Below are 22410 nucleotides of genomic sequence, written 5' to 3'. Positions count from 1 at the left end.
GTGAATCTGACCTTCTCAAGTGTGTGTAGTATACAAGTATTGCATATTCTCCTGCACATTAGTGTTCTGTCTCATGACAGTGATTCAATGAATGTCTTTTCAAAACATAAGACACAGGTTTTGGAGTCCAAAGAACAAAGTCCAGTCAGAACCCTGATATTTTATGCTCCAGCCTCCAGACTGCACCATCAGAGTAGTGGTTATGCCCAGACTACCCTTCTGGATTCTGATGCCTGGATGTAGGATTTTCCAAGTTAAGAATTACAGATTTTTGCAAAAAGGAATAACTCCCTAGAGAATAAAGAAAAATTTGGAATGTGTATAGAGAAAATTAGCTAAATCCTGCATGATGTTGATGTTTTGGGGATAGAATTGCTTAAGCAGCACTTTTGCCCTGTTAAGGCTAATAGTTCACAGGTTGGTTATCAATATTTAGGAGAGCCAAGGTTCCAGAATCACTATGTGTTCCCATGTTGTGCAGCACATCTGCGTTTTAAAACAGCAGTGGCAAAGCATTCCCTGGACCTGAGCAGCAGAAATAAAGATTGATACCAAGGAATCCAGGATGGCTCAAGAAGTGGCTCTGGATCTCTTGCTGTATTTTGCTTTGCTGGTCATTTGCATTAGGACCAACACAGTTCTAGCCGTTGTCAGAGTGACAGGACTGGCTACAGACGTTGCCTATTTTGGCAGCAGTGCTTTGGAAGAGAACCGAGAGTTTTGCAGGGCTGAGACCTGCCAGCCTCCAGCTCTTTTGCTAATACAAAGGGAAGATAGACTTCCTCCTGTATCCTAACAGCAGAGCCTGGGAGGAGGGAAGCCTGTGCACATGCCATGGAGGGGGCTCGCCTTTTAGGGACTCGCTGCCTGGGGGCTCCCACGTCCCACCGCAGCCCGGTGGGCTCGGGCCGGAGGAGGTGTGCGGGATACCGGGGGCAGGACGGGAGGCAGGTGCTGTGCCTTGTGGCCCTGGGGCGGGGCTGCCGTAGCGCCTCGCCCGTGCATTGGGTCCAGATTCATACATAAATATCGCCGGGGTGGGCCCCCACGCTCCCCAACCCGGGAAAAGAGAAGAGGGGGAGGAGGGGAGGGGGGAGGTTAAGAAAAAAAAAAAAAAAAGGAATAATAAAAAAAAAAATCCCAGTGAGGTCATTTCAATGAGAGCGCAGGAGGCGATGAGCCAAGGTCGACTCTTCTGGAGGAGGCGCAGCCCCTGAGCGGCGCGGTGCTGCATACCGCCGCGCTGCCCAGCCGGCCGCCGGCGGCGCCCTGTCCCCGTGCCCGCCGCCGGCCCGGCACCTTGGAGAGCTCCGCGTCGCCGCCGGGCTCGTTCCCGGGCTCGTTGCCGGGCTCGTTGCGCGTTTGCTGCGCGGGGCCGGGGCCGCCCCGCCGCCCCTCGGCATCCCCGGCGGCCGCGGATGCGCCGCTCCGCCCAGGCTGCCGGCGAAGGAAGAAAAGTTTGGGGGGCCACTTTAGGGCCGCCGGAGCGGCGGAGGAGAAGGAGGATGCGCGGTTTCGCCGGCTGATCGCGAAGGAAGGATGACCGAGGGAGGATGTGCACCAGCAGCCAGATCATCGGGAGCCTCCTGGTGCTCTCCGTGCTGGAGATAGGGTTAGGGGTGTCCAGCGTGGCCGTGGGGGCGGTCAGTTTCAGCCTGGTCCTCACAGAGCATAAACCTCAGCTGGGAGACTCTTCTCCGGTATGGAGCGGGGTGTGTGTACGTTAGCCATTTCACTCTCTCTTTAACTCTTTATGGTGATGATCAGACCGTGAGAAGGCACCCTCCCCTCCCTCCCTTCCCCTGCCTTCCCCTCCGCGTGTGCATGCTGCGCCGGGAGCCGCGCTGGGTCCATTGCCGATGTGCATGGGGAAGAGTCTGCATGCTCGTGGGACTGGGGAGAGAGCCGCGTGTGGGTGTCGGGATAGGGGGGACCCCTTCTTGCTCGCTTTTTACCTTGTTTTGATTTTGATGTAAATGATTGAACTTTCCGTGAACCCCTTCTCACACTTGGGGAAGCCCGATGCCTCGAATGCTTCCAGCATTAAGGAGCCTGGGCCATAGCTTGTAATCTTTCAATCGACTAGGAGCTCTGCTTTTAAAAAAGAACAGCCCTGTACCTTATGACTAGACTGTTAAAGGGCGTTTTAAAATAATGAATGTCAAGGCTTTGTCAGCTGAGCTTTGAGCCTTTGGAGGAAAAAAAAAAAAAAAAAAGGAAAAGGGCAAGAAAATGAAAGAAATGTTCTCATGATCTGGGCATCCTGAGCTTCTAGTAAAATGAATTAAAAATAAATAAATAAATAAATAACACCAATAATGGGTTAATAGAAGGAACAGGTTCATAACACAGCAGAAACATGTTCATATCATTGAGCATTTCTCACTTCTCAAAAACCTTTATTTTTTTCAGTTTGAGATAAACATGTTTCTAGGAAGCATTTTCCTACAGAGGGTTATTTATATTTATGAAACAAAGAGAAGGAAAAATCGAATATTCAACCTAAACATGAGTGGGCATTTTTGAACTCCAAAGCTGTTTTGGCCAGCTTGGATCAAACAGCAATATTTCTAAAAGCATTATTTGTATTGCTTGAGATAAGATGTTAAATGCAACAAACTCTTGGTTATTCATCAGCTTAACTCCTATAATTTACAGATTCATTCTGACAAAGTGCTTCGTGTAATATTCTCACTGTCAATAATTATTAATTATTGACAACAGTCATAAATATCTGTAGCAGTACATAAACACATGATTCTGCACTGCAGAACAGGTAGGCGAGATAGGAGAATGAAGACATGATAATATAGGACACTGGCCAGCAGATAATGCTATTATCAAAATCAGTTCAAAGGAGGAGGTTTCTGATCTTTGCTGATGAAGAAAAAAGATTACTTTAAAACATGTGTCTATCCGAGGATTTAATGACAGAGGGTAATATCCTGGGCTTCAGTGAAATCAGAGAATCCTGACCAGTCAGTGCGATCTGATTTCTATGCAGTGATTGCATTTTGTGACAATGCAATCACAGCTGATCCCATTTCATGACAATGCACATTTCCTGAACAACTGCTTCATTCTTTTTTATGTTTTTTGTTACTCCACATAGTTTATACTAGTCACAGATTAAGATCCTGTTACATCAGATGTTGGTTCCAAGGACTTTACAAGCAAAGCAAGAGACAGATGCAGGATTAAAGGAGATAAAGAAACAGCAAAGCAAAATTGATTGGTATAACAGGTGGTTGGATTAACACACCAGCAGTCTGGCTGATTTTGAGTTGTCTGTAGGTAGAGTTTTAGAGGGGAGTAAGACAGAGAACAATTAAGTGATTTTGCAGATGTTTATAGGAAATTCTCCCCATATGTGTGTGCAGAGCCATGGAAAGGAAACTGAAGGGACTTGTTTGAATGTGTAACAGGTGGGTGGAGGATGCCCACAACCAGAGTCAGCATCAACTGTTAGAAACTGAGCAAACAACAACACACTGGGTAGGCAGAGAGAGGACACACAAAAACTGTACTGTGAAAGCAGGTATCTTATTTTTCATGTAGTTGAGGAAATGAGAAATCACAGCACTGCACAGACTGGGGTGACACCGTTATAAAGGTTTACTTACTTTGTGTTGAACTTTGATCAAATTCATCACCTTTGTGTCTTCCTTTTTGTACCACTCCAGCAGTTCAAACTGTCTGTAAGGTTGTGTTCTTCTGTCTAGAGAATTGGCGGTTAAGACAGGATAAGAAAAGGGCCACGGACCTACCTGTCTCCAGGGATGTTTAGGGCCATGAATAAATGTGTCCAAAGTAAAATGATTGGAGAAAGATTTGTTTGCACAATCCTCAGAATATGATGCTGTGGAAATGGCATAACCCACCTTTCTGCCCACTGGATCCTACACTGAGTTTATGTTGGCTGTATTAAACAATATGTATGCACTATATATATATTATATATATGATATATATCATATATCATATCATATATATGGATATATATATCATATATCATATTATATATATGATATATATATATACTATGTATATATATCATATATATATCTGATTCACATTCTTGAATCAAAGTTTCACCTTGAGAAATAAACAATGAGGAAAAGAAAAATAGAATTAAAGGAAAAAACTGATTCTTTGACATGTTGGGATGCAAAACGCTGTAGTTAAGTTGAACAGTGTTGTGACTCCTCTAGTAATTTATTTGGAAATATTCTAAAAACTTTTGACCCTATTTTACTCTTTACTTAAGTGGGTGGAACTCAGCAAAGGCCCAAGTTCATAAGGAAATAGATGAAGATAGCATCACCATGGAAACCCTAACCTGGATTCTTAACATTTGGGAATCAAAATCATGCACATTCTATCTGTTATACTTGCCTCCCTATGATGGCTTCTATTTGATATATTAGCTTTCTTTTTAAAAGTTTACTTTTTTTTTTTTTTTTTTTTTCATTGTCATCTTTCAGCCAGATAATTTACTAGCATAACTGACTTTAAGGATGTGAATCCCACCCATGGGATTAGAGATACAAGTGAAGTTAAGCATGGGCTGAAATGCTCTGATCATTGAATGCTCTGCATTATACACGAGCAAGCCACAGAAAGTGGAGTAGACAACAGTGAAGAAATGGAAAGCCTAGAGAATATCTATATCAAAAATGCATGGAAATGGGAAAACATTTGTTGTTCTCATTGGATTTGAGCTAGATTACGATGCTACGAGTTGTTTAAAAAGTAGCCAGAAGAAAACAACTGAAGGTGAGAATGACTTCTTAAATTATCTAGAACATGTGGAGACAACTGACTGATTTCTTTCATATCATATGCAGTCTTTTAAAAAATTTCCATGGCTACTAGGTTAAAAAATAATATATAGTTCAAAAATATCTTAAGATGGATATGTTGTTGCTTTCTGGATTTTCTTTATGTTTTGTTATGATTGCATTATGATCTACTCCACAGGCTATTATCAGTGTCTCCCAGATTTCTGTAACCAGAAACTGAGATATAGTTTTGAAGTCTATTGTTCCAATTCAATTATGTGATGTACCACAGAAATGATCTAGCTCATGAGCATGTTGAACCACTACCCCAACACAGCAAGAATGACAGCCATCCATTGGAAAGGATTTTATACAAAGAAAAAATCAGAACATAATCTTTCAAAACATATTCACTGATATTTTTTCAATGGCCACATACTTTCCCATTTATATTTGGAACATATTAGTCACTATGATTAGTGTCTATGTATTTACACACACATATGTATATGGCTCTAGTTCTCATTTATTCTGCAGTGGTGAATAAATTATTGCTATAAACAAGACTCTCACAGCAAGAAAGAAAGAGAATGAGACAAAAGCCACATCTTAGTCAAGCATGTCATCTATTTTTACTTAGAAGAGAAATACCTGATGATTCACTTCTGGCTATGCCCCTCAAGAATGATAGTCTCTTCCCTTATAAAGACAAATATCTAAATGTGTTTAACTGATGTGCATTCTCTGGATGTTTATCTGTCTGTCTGTCTGTCTGTAGGAGCAGAGTTACTATTCCCTTTATTTGTGATTATAGCAGTATGGAATTCTTCCTGCCCATGAAAAATCAGCATTTATAGTTTGGTATCAGAAATATGCTCCAAGATGTCGCTTGTAACAGTCAATTTCAACTATTTTTTTTTTTTTAATACAGTACTTGAAGGGAAGTCTTAAGGTTCAGTCAGTAGGGAACTCTCCCAGAGCAAGACTATTATTTTCGACTGTTAAATCAATGTTGGTGGCCTAAAATTTTAAAACATTCATTTTTTTACATCTAGTTTTTACTGCTGCCAAGTTTCTTTTGGAAAAGAACGGTCAAATTATTTTTTTCAAAGGAACACGCACAAAAAAACCCACATTATTGTTCAGCATGCAGACAAAATGCAGATGTGATCCTACTTTATTTTAACATGTGCATTGAATTTTCATCAAACTGGCCATATTTCTGGCTGGCTCCTGCTCCTAATGAAATTAATTTCAGCACTGTCAGTGAGCTCGGTAGAAACTGGAGAGCGTTCTGTTCTGTACACGAAGGAGGATGTACCAAGTGTGGCAGCTGCTTGCCTTATGTGGAACCAGGACAATTCACCAGAGCTCGGGAGTCTTTCAGCAGGTTTTCTTTATCATTCAGACCTTCCAGAAGCACATGCCGTTCTTCAAGCTGGCCTGTTCAAGCAGACTTCTAGTGCCTGATTTGTATTTAAGAGAATCTGCTGAATATAGATTGACTTAAGCATACGTTAAAATGGTTTTTTAAGACTCTAGTTCATCTACTGCAAATTATTCTTAATTTGTTAGTTTTCAAGAAACAAGCAATCATGCTCTAAGTATTTAATACAAAATAGGATAATTAAACATTATTTACTGCTTGTTATTCTAAAGTAGATCCTAAACAAGTAATACTCTTCTTTTGCACTGAGAAGTTGAGTGTTTTTCCAGATAGCCAGGTGTTTTGTGAACCACCTATGACAGGTCCAGAGACCCACTTCTAAATTTCCACAAGTTCTTCTGAAAAGCTCTTTCCATTTTTAAAGTATCTTTGAAGGCCTAGAAACATATGAAAGGAAACACTAATCCAACTCAGATTTGGAATAATCTCCCTTCCTCTATTTCATCAAATACATATGGTTGACCTGGAATGCTGGAGGGCTCTCTATACAATGGGTGTATTCTGAGTTTCTTTGTCATGAATAATAACTGGCAATCAAATTGTCCTTATATTTAATGGTTTTCTCTAACATTTTCTTCAGTCTCTCCAGAAAGAGTTCCCACAGACAGTCTTCATTTTCTCACACTACTACTTTTGCCTTTTTGCCTCCTTAAAAAAAAATAAAAAATAAAATAAAATAAAAAATAAAAATAAAGAATTCCTAGGTTTAATATACAGCATAAAAACAGTTTGTTTTCTTCTGCATGATGGAAACCAACAAATTTGGCTCCCTGCAAATACAACTGAAACTGTTTTTGTTTTTGTTTTTGTTTTCTGATTTTTTTTTTCATAATACAATTAAGAAAGTCCTCTTTTTTTTTCCAGGAGAAAGTGAATGAAGCCAGGTTTTCAGTTTCAGCAAATATGAAATAGGGATGGATCCAAACCACAAAACTTGACTCTAAATTGAGATTTCAGCCTCCTTACCAAAATTTCTGGGTGTTTGGATCTGAGGTTTTGTTTCAAGACCGTATTTAATATAAAAAATTAAAGCAGGCTCAAAATAAACATTCTCTTTTTCTGGGAGGTCTTTGATTCTTTATTCCAAAGTTCAACAGGCCAAATGTGCATATATTGAACAAAGGCAGGCACAGACACAGTGTGAATGGCAAAGGGTCCACAGGCAAATAGACACTAATGCATCACTTTGCAATCACACTCACACTAACAGGAGGACTTTGACTCTGCTAGGTTCCTGGAAAATCTTCCTGGAAGGGGGACAGAGACACTCACAGTCCACTGAGTTTCAAAAGCAGTCTAAGAGGCTTTTGTGCTTTGTAACATTTTTTTTTAAATTATTATTATTTTTTAACCCATCATCCAAGAGAGGTTCTGTTCCTATTATCAGGTGATATATTCAGTTCCTGCCTCTCTGTGATAGTCTTGACATGAAATAGCATGTATCATAGGAGGTATGACTACATCTGCAACCAAAAGTTACCCCAGAAAAAAAATAGGAATTGCTTGCAAATAGTGATATATGTAGTTGGTTTTTTTTTGTTGTTGTCGTTTTGTTTTGTTTTGTTTTTAAGTGAGATGTTGATCTTTTAGCTTCTTACGCATTTTCTGATGAATCATAATCACAAAAGAAAAGAAAAAAAAAATCTAACAGTGAAACATAGCTTCAACAAGTCCCTCTCTAACTCCTAGTGCATTTTGGAGGGCTTATTCATTTAGCTTATCCTTCATGAAATGTTCTAGCCTTATTCCCAGCATAAGTTTTGAACACTTGAACATTTGATCTTCAGTCTTCAATGGTATATTTCTTTTCCACTCTTGATTTACTGTATTTAATGTAAGAGTGTTTGCCTTAATTTACTTCAAGTTTGACATAGAAAATTTTACTGTATTTAAAGAGTCCAAGAGATTAGTAAAAATCAGTGGACTATAACCAATGGTTATCCAAAAAACAGTGATACCTCAGCATGGCAGTATTAGTCATGGGTATAATGCAGCCAAAAGTATCTCAACTGTTAAAAGTCAAGTTTAAATAGTAATGGTATATTGACATGACAAAGTCTTTCAAAATAGCCAAAAATAGAAAGGGAGTGGCAAGACAGCAGAGCCCCTGATGGCCGTATTCCAGTTGGCAGTATTATAAAAGAGAAGAACTCAAAATTAAAAAATAAACCAGAACACAGGAAATTCCTTTTCAGTCTGATGCATACTCACAACCTTTTGTTGGTACAAAAAGTGAGTGTAGCTTCTTCCATCTACTTTTCACTACTGTTGACCATAACTTCAGAAGCCCAGAAGCGTTATAGAAAATTACTATAGAACTACCAATAAATAAATAAATATTTGTTAATTTTTAATATTCATTAATTAAAAGTCATTAATATCCTGAGCCACTGGCTGATCTATCAAAAAGCAATGATCTGAGTCATATGATCAGAGTCAATGATCAGAGACATAATGTCCCATGACTTCCCAGCCTTTCTAGAGCTCTGTATATTGAGAAGCCTGGGTAAGGCAACTCTGCATGAGCAGTGTCCTCATGCCCCATGTAATGCGAATATTCTCTTTGTAAAGCAGATTTCCATTGTTTCCAGTGGATCAGGATCTTCTACAACCTTAGAAGAGAGAGATAAGCATTTTCAAAGCATGGCATGAGGTTTAATTTCCTGACACTGGTTCAAATTCATCCATTGGTTTTAATAGCAAAATGCCTGCTGTCATAAATAAATAACCATACAGTTTTTTGGGCAAGCCTTTACTGTGTGAGTGTGACACACTGTTATCTCAAAAAAAAAAAATAATAATAATAATACTGACCCTTTGCTACTGCCCAAATGTTTTTATTCCAAGATTTTTAGTACCTTCATGAACAGTAGTGCATCCAGTTTTATAACTTTCTTGTCTTGTAGTCATATGAATTATAAAAATTTGGCATAACCTTTGGAAGCTCACAAAGAAGAATGTGTAAGAACTAGGAAAATTCAATTTGTCTGGTGTCTCTGTTGAGTTCTTTAACTACAGGGCACCTTATTTCCTGTGTATGGAGAGAGAGAGAGAGAGAGAGAGTAGATATGCAGAGATGTATAGAAAATACAGACCCTGACGCAATAAAATATTACTCCAGGTAATCCCTTCTGATACTTTAATGTCTATGGAATAACAGGGTCACTCCTTACTTTATGGAAGCCAGTATCTTAGGTCTTGCAGATCAGCTTATTCACTATTCTTTGGATTTCAGCAGGAAAGTATCCTTGGTAATATAAGCATCTGGCACTGTATAATGGTGATTTGGAAGACTGTATGTCCCATCCTTGAAAAACAATAAAGAATGGTAAAACTGCCCAAATGGGTGGGTTCTAATACTAAGGGAACCTGTAATTTCCTTGTTGCTCCTTTGGTCATGTGCAAGACTAATATAACATGTTCATCACAGACTGTCCTATTTTTACCTTCTGGATAGAATACAATGGAAACAGAAAGTCTTCTCCAGTTGAAATTAATGATAAAAAATCAATTTATTTTAACAGGCAATTCTTTTTAAAAATAAAAAATAAAAAAAATGAGTGACGTATTCTTTTAGTTTGGAAGGGAAATTATCAGAAACACATCTTTGGAAATGTACAACATTTTATTTTTTAATCTAGTTAAGGTACATTTGTTATAAGTTGAAACTGCTTTTGATGGAATCTTCCAGATCCTTTACATAAACTTCCTATAACTCATAAGATTTTCTTTATACATTTTTTTTCCTTTTAATCCTATTCAATCACTATAGAGAGAAATGATATTATTAGTCTGCTTTATCAAGACTGACTGAATCAAACTTAATTACAGTGATGTTCCAAATAAATAATTTTTTGAGCTTTCTGCATGAATGTTGAAAAATGGAAAGCACTACGTATCAAAACCTGAAGCATGGCTTGAGTTGAAGCAAGGACAGAATTGGGAGTGAAATATTAAAACTTCACAGAAAGCTTGAGTAATAACATACAAAGCAGGTGTGATAGTTATTAGTTGAAATCTTCCCTACCTATGGGAAAGGGGCAGAGGGAGCCCTTCATGTTCATTTGATTTTATTATTATTCCAACTGATGAGCTCTAGTAGCAATTACCAGCTGTGCAGTAGATGTCCTGAGCTATTCAGTGCCATGACCCAGCCCTTTACATGATTAGATTGGTATTAAATTCACATCCCATGCTTAGTATAGAGGTAAATAATGTATAAAATGAAAATATATTAACTGTGGGGAACTGATTCAATGGCCTAACTCAGAGTAAAAATACATCTCAAGGCTTATGCCTAGCTACATGAACAAACAACTTTGGCTAAAGGGAGATAAACTGTGTAGTAAAGCAGCTCCTCAACTGGGATACTGAAGTTGCAACATTCTGGTAAGCAAATTATGTACATATGTAATATATCATAGGGACCCTGAACAATACCGAGAAACTGCTTAATTTTTTTTTCTCTTATGTAATAGCCAAGCCTGTTCTGTGACTTACTCCTAAATCAAGGACAGCTAAAGCTTTTTACTAGAAACACCACCTCAGTGCAAAAAGGATGTGGAAAAATCCAGTCTTAAAACTACAAAATTACTTTCCAGTAGGGGTGTTTGGTTTTCAGCTTTACTGAAATTAAGTAGCATAGTTTTCTTAACAATGGAGTTTATGAGGTATTGAAGGAACCTTTTGACAGTATTGCAGACACCTGGAGAAGGCCTTATTGCTTTCATACAATTAGTTCCTACCACGACTGCTCTTTCAGGGCTGTTCCCTGATTCCCTCATTGAACTTGTATGAGGAAACAGAGACATCAGAGAACATCTTTGTCTTAGACACAGATCACTACAACACATTAAGTTTTATTCATAAGAGCTGGTATGGGGTTGTATGTTTTCTTTTGTTTTGTGTTTTAATCACTTCTTGCCTAATACTTGATGTCACGACTGACAGATCAGTTTGTGAAAGGGAACTACATGAAAAAGGACAGATCCCTTCACACAATCTCTTGCAGAGTGTACTATCCAGACTCTGCAACAGTTTTTTCCTGCATGTTCACTGCAGCCACATCAACAGATGTACTTGGTATTTACATTTGCACCCACAGACCTGACTGACCTGTATTCTTGCCTTGAGGTCCACTGTTTTGAGGACAACGGTCCATACACAATACCTCAGTGGTTCACACTGAAGGATTAGGGCATTAGGTAGGATTGAAAGTAGATGAAGTAGGATTTGGATCACTGATTACTACCTTACTAAACTTATTTTCTAATAAAATAAATTATATAAAGAAAAAAAAAAAGTATAAAGACATCTTTATCTGGCACAATTGTGGTTTGTGTTTTTTTTTTTTTCCCCCATATTTTGTTTATTCAAGCAGCTTAAAAGTAGGCCTGCTTTCTTTCTCTACTTTTTTCTATTTTTATGACTAATCATCCTCAGTCTGCCTTCCCAATCTAGCTTCTTCTTGTATAAGTTTATGGCTGAGGTATAACTTCCTGAGTCATATGGTTTGTAATAAAAATGCTGACAACTATAACCATTGCCTAGCTTACTGTTGTGGCCACCACTAAAAAAACACAGCAGGATTTAAACTTGAGACCTTAATGATGAAATAATTGTTTGTTTGTTTTTCCTTTTCAGTTTCTGCTTTGTGGCATATGTGGAATATTGTGTGCCAAAAAAAAATCTGGACTTGTTGTAAGTTTTTCCAATACACTTATAACACACAAGTATTTGAAAGGCATACTTATCTAAGTTGAACACTTTACTTAGCACATACTGTGTCCAAGTGTTTCTGCTAAAAAACCACTAAATATTGCAAGCCAGCAGTCCAAAGAAAACAATCAGCACTTTGGGTTCATCAGGCAACACAAAGCATTTCTGAAATGCCCTATTTAGGTCATGCCAATTTAAGCCATATATCCAATTTATCCCTGTCTGGATAGAAAACCTCTTCACATAAATCAATGACAAGTCAAGAAAGAGATCCTCAGCAGTGGATTATATCTTCTTTCCTTCAAGAAACCATTTCTGTAAAGTGTGGCATGACTGGGCTACCAACTCAATGAGGTTGCTGAACAAGTTTGATTTTAGATATTGTTCACTGTTCATGGTTCTTTTTACAATCAGAATAATGAAAAAAAAAAACAGTTTTAAAATGATGATGGATATCTTCTGTTTCTTCTAAGAGTAAGAAGTATAGTCATTTTTCTGACTGCAGCAAAATGGTGTGATTGCAACACAAATCACTGCAGAATTTTGTCTTTATGTTAAAGACTTGATCTTATTGTAAGTTATAATGTCTGGCTTTAATCCTCAGTCAGCTTGGTTATCGTGCCATGCACAAATGTAAGCCATGTAAAATAAGTGTAAGTGTGAAGGGAATCAACATCTCTCTCTTATTACTATTTTCAAATATCAATGAATTACCCTAAACCCTGTTACAATTACGGCCTCATTTCTTAAAGGATATAGACCATACTCAGTTTCTAAAAGCTGTCTGTTCTGCTGGTCTCATGTAATAGTGACTTGCTAGTGGACTGCAAAGTGAATGCCGCTTCACTGACAAAATTCTCTTCTCAGCTGTGTACAGAAGCAGTCTGTGAGGCTCCATAAATTGTTTCCACAACAGAAGCATATATACAAAACCATACTGAGTCACATCAAAGGTCCATCTAGACAAATATCTGTCAGACCAGCAGCATCTAGGGAAGTGAATAAGGCAATCATTTAGCAATAAGGTCTTTCAGCCTCATGTGATTTGTGGCTCAAGGACATCCTGAACCAGAGATGGCATCTTTGTGATTAAAGCGATGAGTTCTTTAAACATGTCTCATTAATTGCAGCCTGTTTCACTTCCTTCTAAAGTTTCCAGAAACATTTTAACCACATTATTATTATTAATAATAATAATAATAAAGCAAAAAAATTTAGTCCACACTGACCTTCTCTAAAGCTGCATAGATTTCTGGTTGATTCTGTTGCTTCTTTGTCCAGCACACTCACCTTCAGCATGTTTGAAGACCCACAAAAGCTGTAGGAAGTCTCCAATTTGCTATCAGACTGAACAAACTAGAACTGAACAAGAGGCACAGTTGGTTGTTACATAAAGCAAGAGAAACTCACTGCAAATACATGAGGCATTCACTCCTGAGAATTAGTGAGAAACCGCCCAATAGAAAATTATGACACATTGTCATGTTGTTGTTTTGAATTAAATGTTGGAAATCAGAAGATTTGTGTCCTAATAGTCCTTACATTGTCTAGTTTTTAACACAGGCAACTAATTCTACGTAACTTTATCTTACATGCAACATCAATCTTAACTCTTGGACACCAGAGGGTATTGTATTCCCTCAGAGTCCTGTGGGACCTGTGGGAGTTAAAAAATGAATGTCAGTGAAGTTCTTTGCAATCTGTGATGCTATCAAAGTACTGAGTTATGGTTAGACAAATTTTTTATATGAATGAATCTGTCTCTGAGAAATGTTACTGTGACATAACCTCTCTTGTCTTTCCTGACAGATGATCCTTTTTTCTGCCTGTTGCATCTGTGGACTTATCGGAGGAATTTTAAATTTTCAATTTCTTCGTGCTCTGACAAAGAAGTCATCTGCTCTCTATTCTTTGCATCTTGCCTCCATGTCTCTTGCATGCATTGGAATTGGTGGTTGCACCCTTTCTTCATGGCTCACTTGTCGGCTAGCCAGCTATGAACAAAGGCGTATGTTCTCAGAAAGAGAACATTCATTGCATCACTCCCATGAAATGGCAGAAAAAGTGAGTTGTGTGTCTTTCTTATTTGTTCTGCTTCCCTTAAAAAAAGCTACTGTATGTCTTAATGTATACAACTGGCAATGGGTGTATTCAATTTTTAGTTATATATGAGAAAGAGTTTCTGGGAAATGAAACTGCCATTCTGTGTGAGCTTTATTGTATTGCATTATATGGGGCTATTTTTAGGTACTGTATATTTGCAGTACATCCATTTCAATGAAGTACATCCATTTTCAACATAATTCCATTGTATAGCTATCAAGGGGTTTAGTTGCTAAATATAGCACTTCATAAATAATTGGAAGCCTTATTAATATGGATTATCATGTATTGTACTGTGAAAAAGCACAGAATGCTTTCTGTAACATCATTGCATGCTTCCAGGATTTAATCAGTTTCTTCCTCTCACAAGTACTCAGCTTATAAAGTAGGTTATTTAAACACAAAATCCGCAGCTCAAAAACCTAGAAGACTAAACCTAAGCACCTAAGGCATATTTAGACATGTAAATGAAACCGGTCTGATCTGCAGCAGCACTGAGCATTTATTTGCTTTCTCTGTTAAAACGAAGTTTACCATGCTGTCTCAGTCCATGCTGAGGTGCTGAAATTTAAGATCTCAAAGTTAAGCACACAGGGACAATAAAAAAAAATAAATAAATAAAATTAATGAAATCAGCTTCTTGAGAGTTAGGGATGTGATTAATTTTCAAGGAGTAAGATATTTACTGACACCCCGTTCTTTACGTCTTGGTTTAGTATTCAGTGTTTTTCATTTGAGCAATGACTAGAGAAATGAACAAAAGTCATGCAGACTGCCCATCTAAACTGCCATGTGCCAGTTTACATTACAGTTAAGTTTAATTATTGAGACCTCTGAAAAGCAAAGGATAAATTTATTCAGAGTGTAGCATGTTTTAAGATTCTCCAATAAAACACAATAGAGCAACTAATTGTCCATTATGTAAAAATTACTTGTCACTATTCTGTTTTATTTTTTTTTAATGAAATGAGACAATTAGAAATATATAATGAATTCACTTTAGAAAATGTTTTAAACACATTTAAAAAACTTATTTAGTATAGGTTACAACAGCAACCTAAAATCTAGTGAAAAAATAAATTTCTCCCTCTCATTTTAAAATGAAGTATAATTCTGATGAGCTACATAGGTCTTGCAAACAGTAGGCTAGATCCTGCCTTTCAAAGAGGCTCTTGCCTCAACAAGATGAAGCCCATCTGAGAGAAAAAGGTACAGACAAAAGAAATGGCTTGGCAAGAAAAATGCTTCAAAATGTAAGCCCTGCCCTGTCACTTTGGGCAGGAGATGACCATACACAGCAGTAGATCACTGCTCCATTTCTTTGCCTGTTGAGGTTTTGCACACTTAGCTGTGAGGACTGCCAGATGCCTATCTATCTTGGGTGAATGCAGGATGAGCACCACTGGTGGACTCACTGCATGTGTCTTGTAGGATTAAGTATAGGATTGTATGTAGGATTGTATGTAGGATGTAGGATTAAGCATGCACAGATGACCTGATCTGGGACTTCTCAGACCTACAGCCTGTGTGGGACCGCCTGCTGCTGGCGGGTCTGAGTGCATGCTCAAGGCATGCCCTTAAAAAATAACGAAGGCAACTTAACAACGTAAAAAGTTATGTCAAATTAGGCCCTAATTTATAAAAATAGTTGTAAAGTGTTTTATATATAAGAATATTTCGTATATTTATACTGATATACAGTAATATAGACATGTACTGCATGTGCATTTATTTGTGCTATATTTATCGTATAATTGTTATATTTATATTAGAGATTGAGGGGTATTGAAATAACCGACCTGCCCAGCTGCCCGGTGGTTCCCCCGACACCAGAGTTACCTCCAAGGTACGCTGAACACTAGGGAGCTACCATGTTGTTATGTCACTTCAGGAAGTGCCACCTCTAAGAGGAAGTCATAGCTTCAGCTAATCAAAGTTGGCTGATGCTGTGACATCTCTCTGAGTCAGGAACAGTGCTTCCAGGTGGTGACATAATTCTACGTGGTGAATGCTGCAATTTGGAAGTAAGTTGAGTATTTAAAATATTCACCCTAGTTACAGACATCCAAATTCTCCGGTTTGGATGTTGCCACCATTAACTCACTCTGCTTCTAACCCGTGTGCTCCTTCATTTCTTGAATTCAGAAACATTTTTTTTTTTAATTTATTAATACTTTTATTTTTGAGGATATAAGTATTGGGGAAAATAAATTATTTTCAATATTTTCTGATATTAAGGTGGTATTCTAACAGTTAATGTCTGCGGAGGATTCAAGTGATAAAAGTGACAAAAGGAATCATACACTTTGTCACTCATTCGTGGCTTGCCTTCCAACAGAGCAGTACCTTTTACTTGTGGCTAATTGAGAGTTAATATTACATGGTTTGGTATTCTTGTTCCCTTTCCCAGCTGACCAATACCTTCAGCTTAGAACCCACAAAGCATTTAGGCACTTACAAACTGGCAGCTGCAGTGCCTTGTTTCAGAGCAGGCAGTCTCCAGACAGGAATCCCAAGTTCAGTGTTAGGCATGCATCAGTTTCCTCTTCAGTTCATAAGGAGAATAAAACACCATGTGAAAGCATCCAGCACCATCACCTGCCAAATGAAGAGGTGGGTGATAGAAAATGCTCAGAAAGTTTACATGCCTTCTTTTCTTTGAAGCTTGTGCTTGATTACAGATTATTGATTGGCAAGTCTATTTGGTTTGATGGCCCTAAGCTTACTTTGTAGAGAAGAATAGCACGTCCCTTCTTTCAGAAAAAAGTGCAGGGAACAATTAAGTCCTGTGATCTATTTTAAAATGTAGGTGGTAAAACCTGAGAGAGGAGGCACCAGCGCTTCCACTTAATATGAAACTGAGTTTTGGTCTCTGTATCCCTAGTTATTTATAAATGAAATATTGTGGAGGAAATAAGGGGAGAAGTGAGAAAGGGGAAAACTGGAAATAAAGGCCAGGCCCTATAATTTCCTTCTCTTTACCAAGTATCTCAGTCTTGATGCTATAGAGTTAGAGTTTTTCTTTCTGTCCTTTCCTGTCTTTTTAACCCAGTGAATCTTGCTTTACTTTCTTCATAGAAACCTCCACAAAAATGGTGAAAACCACATCCCTTTTCTTCAACATTTCCTCCAACTGTACCTATGAGGTAGAAGAGGTTAATTTTAATCTTCCCATGCAGAAAAGAGCTATTGGTTCTCAAGCAAAAATTTTAGAATTAGCATAACAGTGGCAACTCTACCTCATCTACGCGAATTCTAAAAAGAATAGCCAAAACTGCATTTTTATTCATGCCTATTCCTCTTGGCATAGTTGGATGTTCTCTGGGATCTGTCATTGGACATAAGCAGCAGATCACTTTATGTTTGCATCCTGATTCAATTTGGTGAGGGGAAAAAAAAAAAAAAAAAAAAAAAAAAAAAAAAAAAAAAAAAAAGAGCTTAGGACTGCTTAAAATTAGGCAGTTCTGAGCATAAACTCCACATGGCTTTGCAGTCTTGAAGGTCAGAGAAGTGCTTAATGAATGTAGTCATCTGCAGGCTTACACAGCTGCTAAGTAGGCATTGTTTGGACTGCAATCTGAGATTTAGAAAATCTAACTCCAAACAAATCTTGTTTTAGGTGCCTTAGGATTCGGACTCATGAGCAGGTCAGCTTACTTTGGGATGACTCATCTGCCACTTGAGCAGCAACTGCTGAACTGCTAAAATTGTAGTCTGGCATATTAAGGGAAAACCAAAATCAGTCCCATCCCAAGGCAAGCAGCCTTTACTCAGGCGTCAAAACCCTTAGATCCTATTTGGATCTAGACCTTCATGCCAAAATGTCTGTCCCAGCCAGCATCAAATGGCATCTGTTTGTAGTATGTCAGCATGGGAAAAAGGTTTGAACAGAAATGAAGACTTAATTACCATCTTTTTCCTTTGTAGATTACTACACAAGTTTAAGTTGAGGCATTTTAAAGGACAGCATCACAAAACTTGCACGGATGCCATCAATGCTGTGTATGTGGTCTGAGAGTAATGTCCGACTCAATCAGTGTCAATGAGTCTAGCAGCTTTCAAATGTACTTAATTTATGTAGGAAAAAATATGATTACTTTCTTTTACAGTGACATTTATGAAGCCAAATAAAAAATGTAAAGTTTTTCTGAATGCAAAACATTCAGAGTTTGTTAGGTATTACAACCTTAGCTAACTAAATTTCAAACATCATAAATTAATTTTAGTTTTAATCAATGTTTTCTATTCTTGTTGCAGGAAATGACAGACAACCTAAGCAATGGCGGCCCACATCTGATTTATAATGGAAGCGTATACTAAAGGGTTTTTTAAAGTTCATTTGAATGAAGTGGTTTTAGAATTTTCTTCAGGAAAAAGAAAATTTACTCCAAGAAGTTGAGAAAATGGAAGTATCTTAGCTTTTATGACTCCAGTCACAACTGTAGAACAGCACAGTTGCATTTCCCTTTCAGAAACATTCAAAATTTGTCTTCTAAACATTTTGCGGATATACAATATTTATTCACTTCCTGGCTACTCTTGTTTTTTTCTTTTTTGTTTGTTTGTTTGTTTGTTTGATGGACTTCTCAAGACTTTTCTCATGAAGACTCAAAAAACAGAAAAAAATAATGAAATAATTCAACTGGACAACTGGACCACATTTAGCCCAGTCACAGGATTCCTGAAGAGAATGGAAGAGGGCAGAGGAAGGATGGCTCAGGGCAATCTTCTTGTCCTCCCCAGTTAGCAGCATCTGATGTAACATGATGGTTTCAGATCACGTGGCATGGTACCAGCAATGCATATGCACAGCCCTCCTCCCCACATTGCAAATGCATCCAGCCTCATTTTGCCCAGTAGATTGTATTAAAAAAAAACAGTGCAAATTATTTCTCCAAAATGCTTCCATTTCACATGCAGAGTGTAAATGAACAGTGTGCTGAAAACAACACCAATGTCTTTGTTTTGAAAGACAGAATGCTCTAAGAACGCCATAAATCAAAACCTCAACAATGCCTTGTTGTAAAGAAATTGTAAATATTTCCAATTTGTGAATGAAGTATATTTCGTAATTTGTTCATAAAAGATGACAAATAAAATGAAGTCCAAAACAGTAATTTTAAATATTTTTTTTCTCTTTAGAAACACCTGTAAGGCTGAACCACCATGCTTGCAGTTTTGCATAACACATTAACAGGTTCCTAAAGGGATGAAACAACCTCAGAAAGGAAGTAAGGTAGTTTGAACAGAAGTATTACCAAGGTCAGGACATTCTGGCTGTTCTCAACACCCACAACAAAGTTTGGGGTCTGATAAATGTTCAGACAGAAACTTTTACCAACTCCAAACTCTATTGTGGGATCTACTGGCTCATATAGTCACAAAAAATGGAAGATGCTTTCTGTAACAGAACAAACAGAGCATAATGTACATATAAGATATTCCTATAAAAACACTTAAATGTTATGCAGTGAGTTTATGACAGCGCTGTAAAGCCCACAACTTCAGAGTCAGTTTGAGATGCAGGCATTGTTGATGACTGGCAACATCTGGTGATATATACCCACATGCCCAGACAGGTGTCAATAGAATCTTTCCTACTACTGGTGCACGTGTTGAATGGACAGCATGTTTTAAAGACACTGTCAATAAGGAATATTCAAAGTTGTATTTTTAGTTGTAAAATAAGTTCCTTTATTATTCTACCCAGGCTGTCTAGAGTAGAGTTCAATTCTTGCCATAAAAACCTGTAGGAATTATATTAAATTGTTTTGTGAATTTACAAAGTATAAATATTTAGAAAAGTAGAAATATTTAATTCAGTTATCTTATGATTTTCTAAGTCTTTAAGGGAGTTTTGCATTCCATTACAACATAAGAAACCACTGTTTTAAGAAACCATTTAAGGCTTTCAGTTATACTTCATGCAAATTATTTGAATAGCTAAGTTTAGGAGCCAAAAACTTGTCTGCCTCATGAGTCTTTCCCTTACGTATCTATCATCTCATCGGGCTTTTGAATCTTCTCTATGCCCCTGACATACTAATATGTATTTTAGCTATTGCTAATGAGATTGTTCATCAAGAACAGGAATACTGTCATAGCAAGCAAATTTGATGCTAAAGCATCTTTGCTCAAGGAAAGTGCTTCCTTTCCAAGGGCCCACCTTGGAAAGACTGCTTCTCTTCCTACATTCCACACTGTTTGGTCTCATTATAACTGCTACCTCCTCTTCAGCTTAATTCTTTTCTTTCTCAGTAACAGGAAACATGGGATATATTTGTCCCCAGCATCTGCCCCTTATGGAGGCACTTCTGCTGCTGTTATGGGCACAGCCTGTCAAGGTATGACTAGTGCCTAAGTGGGTTGTAGAGTTTCATACAGGTTGAAGAAATTCATAACAGACATAGAACCAGACAAGATGGTTCCATAAGAGTCCCTTCCTCATTGCATCAGTCTAAAGAGTGTAAAAGGCCCTTATCAAAGAAAAGCAAGAACAAAATAAAAATGACTCAGAAATCCACCTCAGAACTCTCTGGTTAAGGTTCCTCTTTATCTCTGTAAGACAACTGTAGTTCATACAGAGGCATTGTATGACACCTCAAGTCTAGGAATGGTAGCTTCAGATCCTAGAGTGGTTTGGAATTACAGTTTGGAATCTGCTCAGGAATGACATGAAAGACCATAACATCAACCATTTACTTACCACAAACACTTAATTTCCCAGCATGGTAGTAAGAGTATGTGATGGAGCAGGGAAATAGGTGACTCTTCTATATCCAGCATAGTGTAGTTCAGGGCAGGAGCCACTATCTCATGCATTGGAAAGGAAACGATAACACATTTCCCAGGCTCACAATGTTTGAAGCCTCACTGTAACTTAAGAAATACAACCTGCACCACTTCTGCTATTTTTCAGGGGGTGCAGAGTGAGAAAGAATAAATCTGGACCACAGAGAACAAAATAGTAGTAGTAGTAGTAGTAGTAGTAGTAGTAGTAGTAGTATATTTTTTATTTCTTTTGGTTCCAAGTTGGTAGAATGCAGAAAAACTGGCTGGTACCTGTATTAATAAAAGCCTTGAAAATGCAAAGCTGGAATTCAAGAGACCTATGAAAAAATGTCACAAAAAAGACTACTCCTATCTTAGTCATACAAAGAGAATCAAAATTCTTAAAATCAAAATAAATTACTATAATATACAAATATGTTAGGTAATTCTAGGAAATGTTTCAGTTCATTTAATGAAGTTTTGTTCTATTAATTGCATATTGAGTTCAAATGTAATAGAAGCATTTTCTGAAGGTTTTCTTTTCTGGTGCAGTTGAAAGGATACTCATTCAACTTATCCAACTGCATGAACAACAGAAATTTTCATTTTCATTTAATTTCATTTAAATAAATTTTTCATTTACACCAATAGTTTGAAAGTTGGGCATGCAAATCCATTTTAATCTAAAAAAGATGAAGCATGTATTGGCTTTGATACAGTTATTTCTGATTCCTGTGGCTGTGAAAGCATATACTGGCTCAGATTCCGTCAGAGATATTAATCTGTTATTTAATAGGCCAAACAATCTAACAATCTTCCTGAAGAGGGTTGCTTATTGAACTCTGTGTACAGGACTTAGCTGGTATGTCCTTAACGTGCATCTTTGCTTATATGCTTGTGCATCTTTGCCAGGCTATGCTTGGCATTTCATCGAACTTCAGCCTATGAGAGCATACACATGTTTTGAATTTACAACAGTCAGCAGTTCTTATTCCAAACTGTAGAGAAAATAAGCAGATTAGCACATATGTTAAAAATAATTTTCTTGCACAATATTTAATATATATTAATTGCGGTAGGACATATGAACTTCCCTTCAGATGGTCTGGGAATGTATGAAGAAGAGTGGGGAAAGACAAATTCAGTGTAAAATTTATATGCAGTAAGCCATAATCACTAGTAGTCACATTAATATTGAAATTTTCCTTGAGATTGTGATTTTGAAGATAGATTTAAAAAAGGAAAAAAAAAAAAAAAAAAAAAAAAAAGATTAAAATGGCTTAAGCGATCTTTCGATCTTTACTCATTTCAGGCCCCACAGAGACTAAGGGTTTAAAAGAGGATTTATATAATTTAAAAGCTCAAAGATACCTAAAAGCATATTGGTATCAGACTACTGCATTGTTGTAGACTTAACTTTTCTTCCTAAAATTGTTCTAGCTAGCTTTTACTTCCTGTATCAGAGGCATATCTTCAGCTCTACTATAAACTTCCAAGTTCCATGAGGTTGTTGTACTTGCATCCAGAGACATGTTTTAAATAATATTTTTAGAACTTGTACAAGGGTTAATCAAGTGGACTCACAATCTC

The 22410-nt window shown here is 37.5% G+C and overlaps 1 protein-coding gene across 5 annotated transcripts; it reads left to right on the top strand.

Annotated features, from left to right (window-relative positions):
- Positions 1–1305: 1305 nt before the first annotated feature.
- TMEM196 (transmembrane protein 196) lies at positions 1306–19166 on the top strand. Of its 5 annotated transcripts, none has more exons than XM_032182609.1 (5): positions 1306–1700; positions 11872–11928; positions 13756–14010; positions 15822–15895; positions 18307–18369. In XM_032182609.1, exons 1-5 carry the CDS (start codon positions 1554–1556, stop codon positions 18311–18313), a joined length of 540 nt encoding a protein of 179 aa, XP_032038500.1. In that variant the 5' UTR covers positions 1306–1553; the 3' UTR covers positions 18314–18369. The 5 variants fall into 5 exon arrangements, with proteins under 5 accessions (XP_032038500.1, XP_032038499.1, XP_032038498.1 ...); XM_032182608.1 differs by having other exon boundaries at positions 1306–1712; XM_032182607.1 differs by having other exon boundaries at positions 1306–1718.
- Positions 19167–22410: the final 3244 nt, after the last annotated feature.

This window comes from Aythya fuligula, chromosome 2 (assembly GCF_009819795.1).
Source record: "Aythya fuligula isolate bAytFul2 chromosome 2, bAytFul2.pri, whole genome shotgun sequence".
NCBI classification, from domain to species: Eukaryota; Metazoa; Chordata; class Aves; order Anseriformes; family Anatidae; genus Aythya; species Aythya fuligula.
This window is presented reverse-complemented; position numbering and strand designations above follow the sequence as displayed.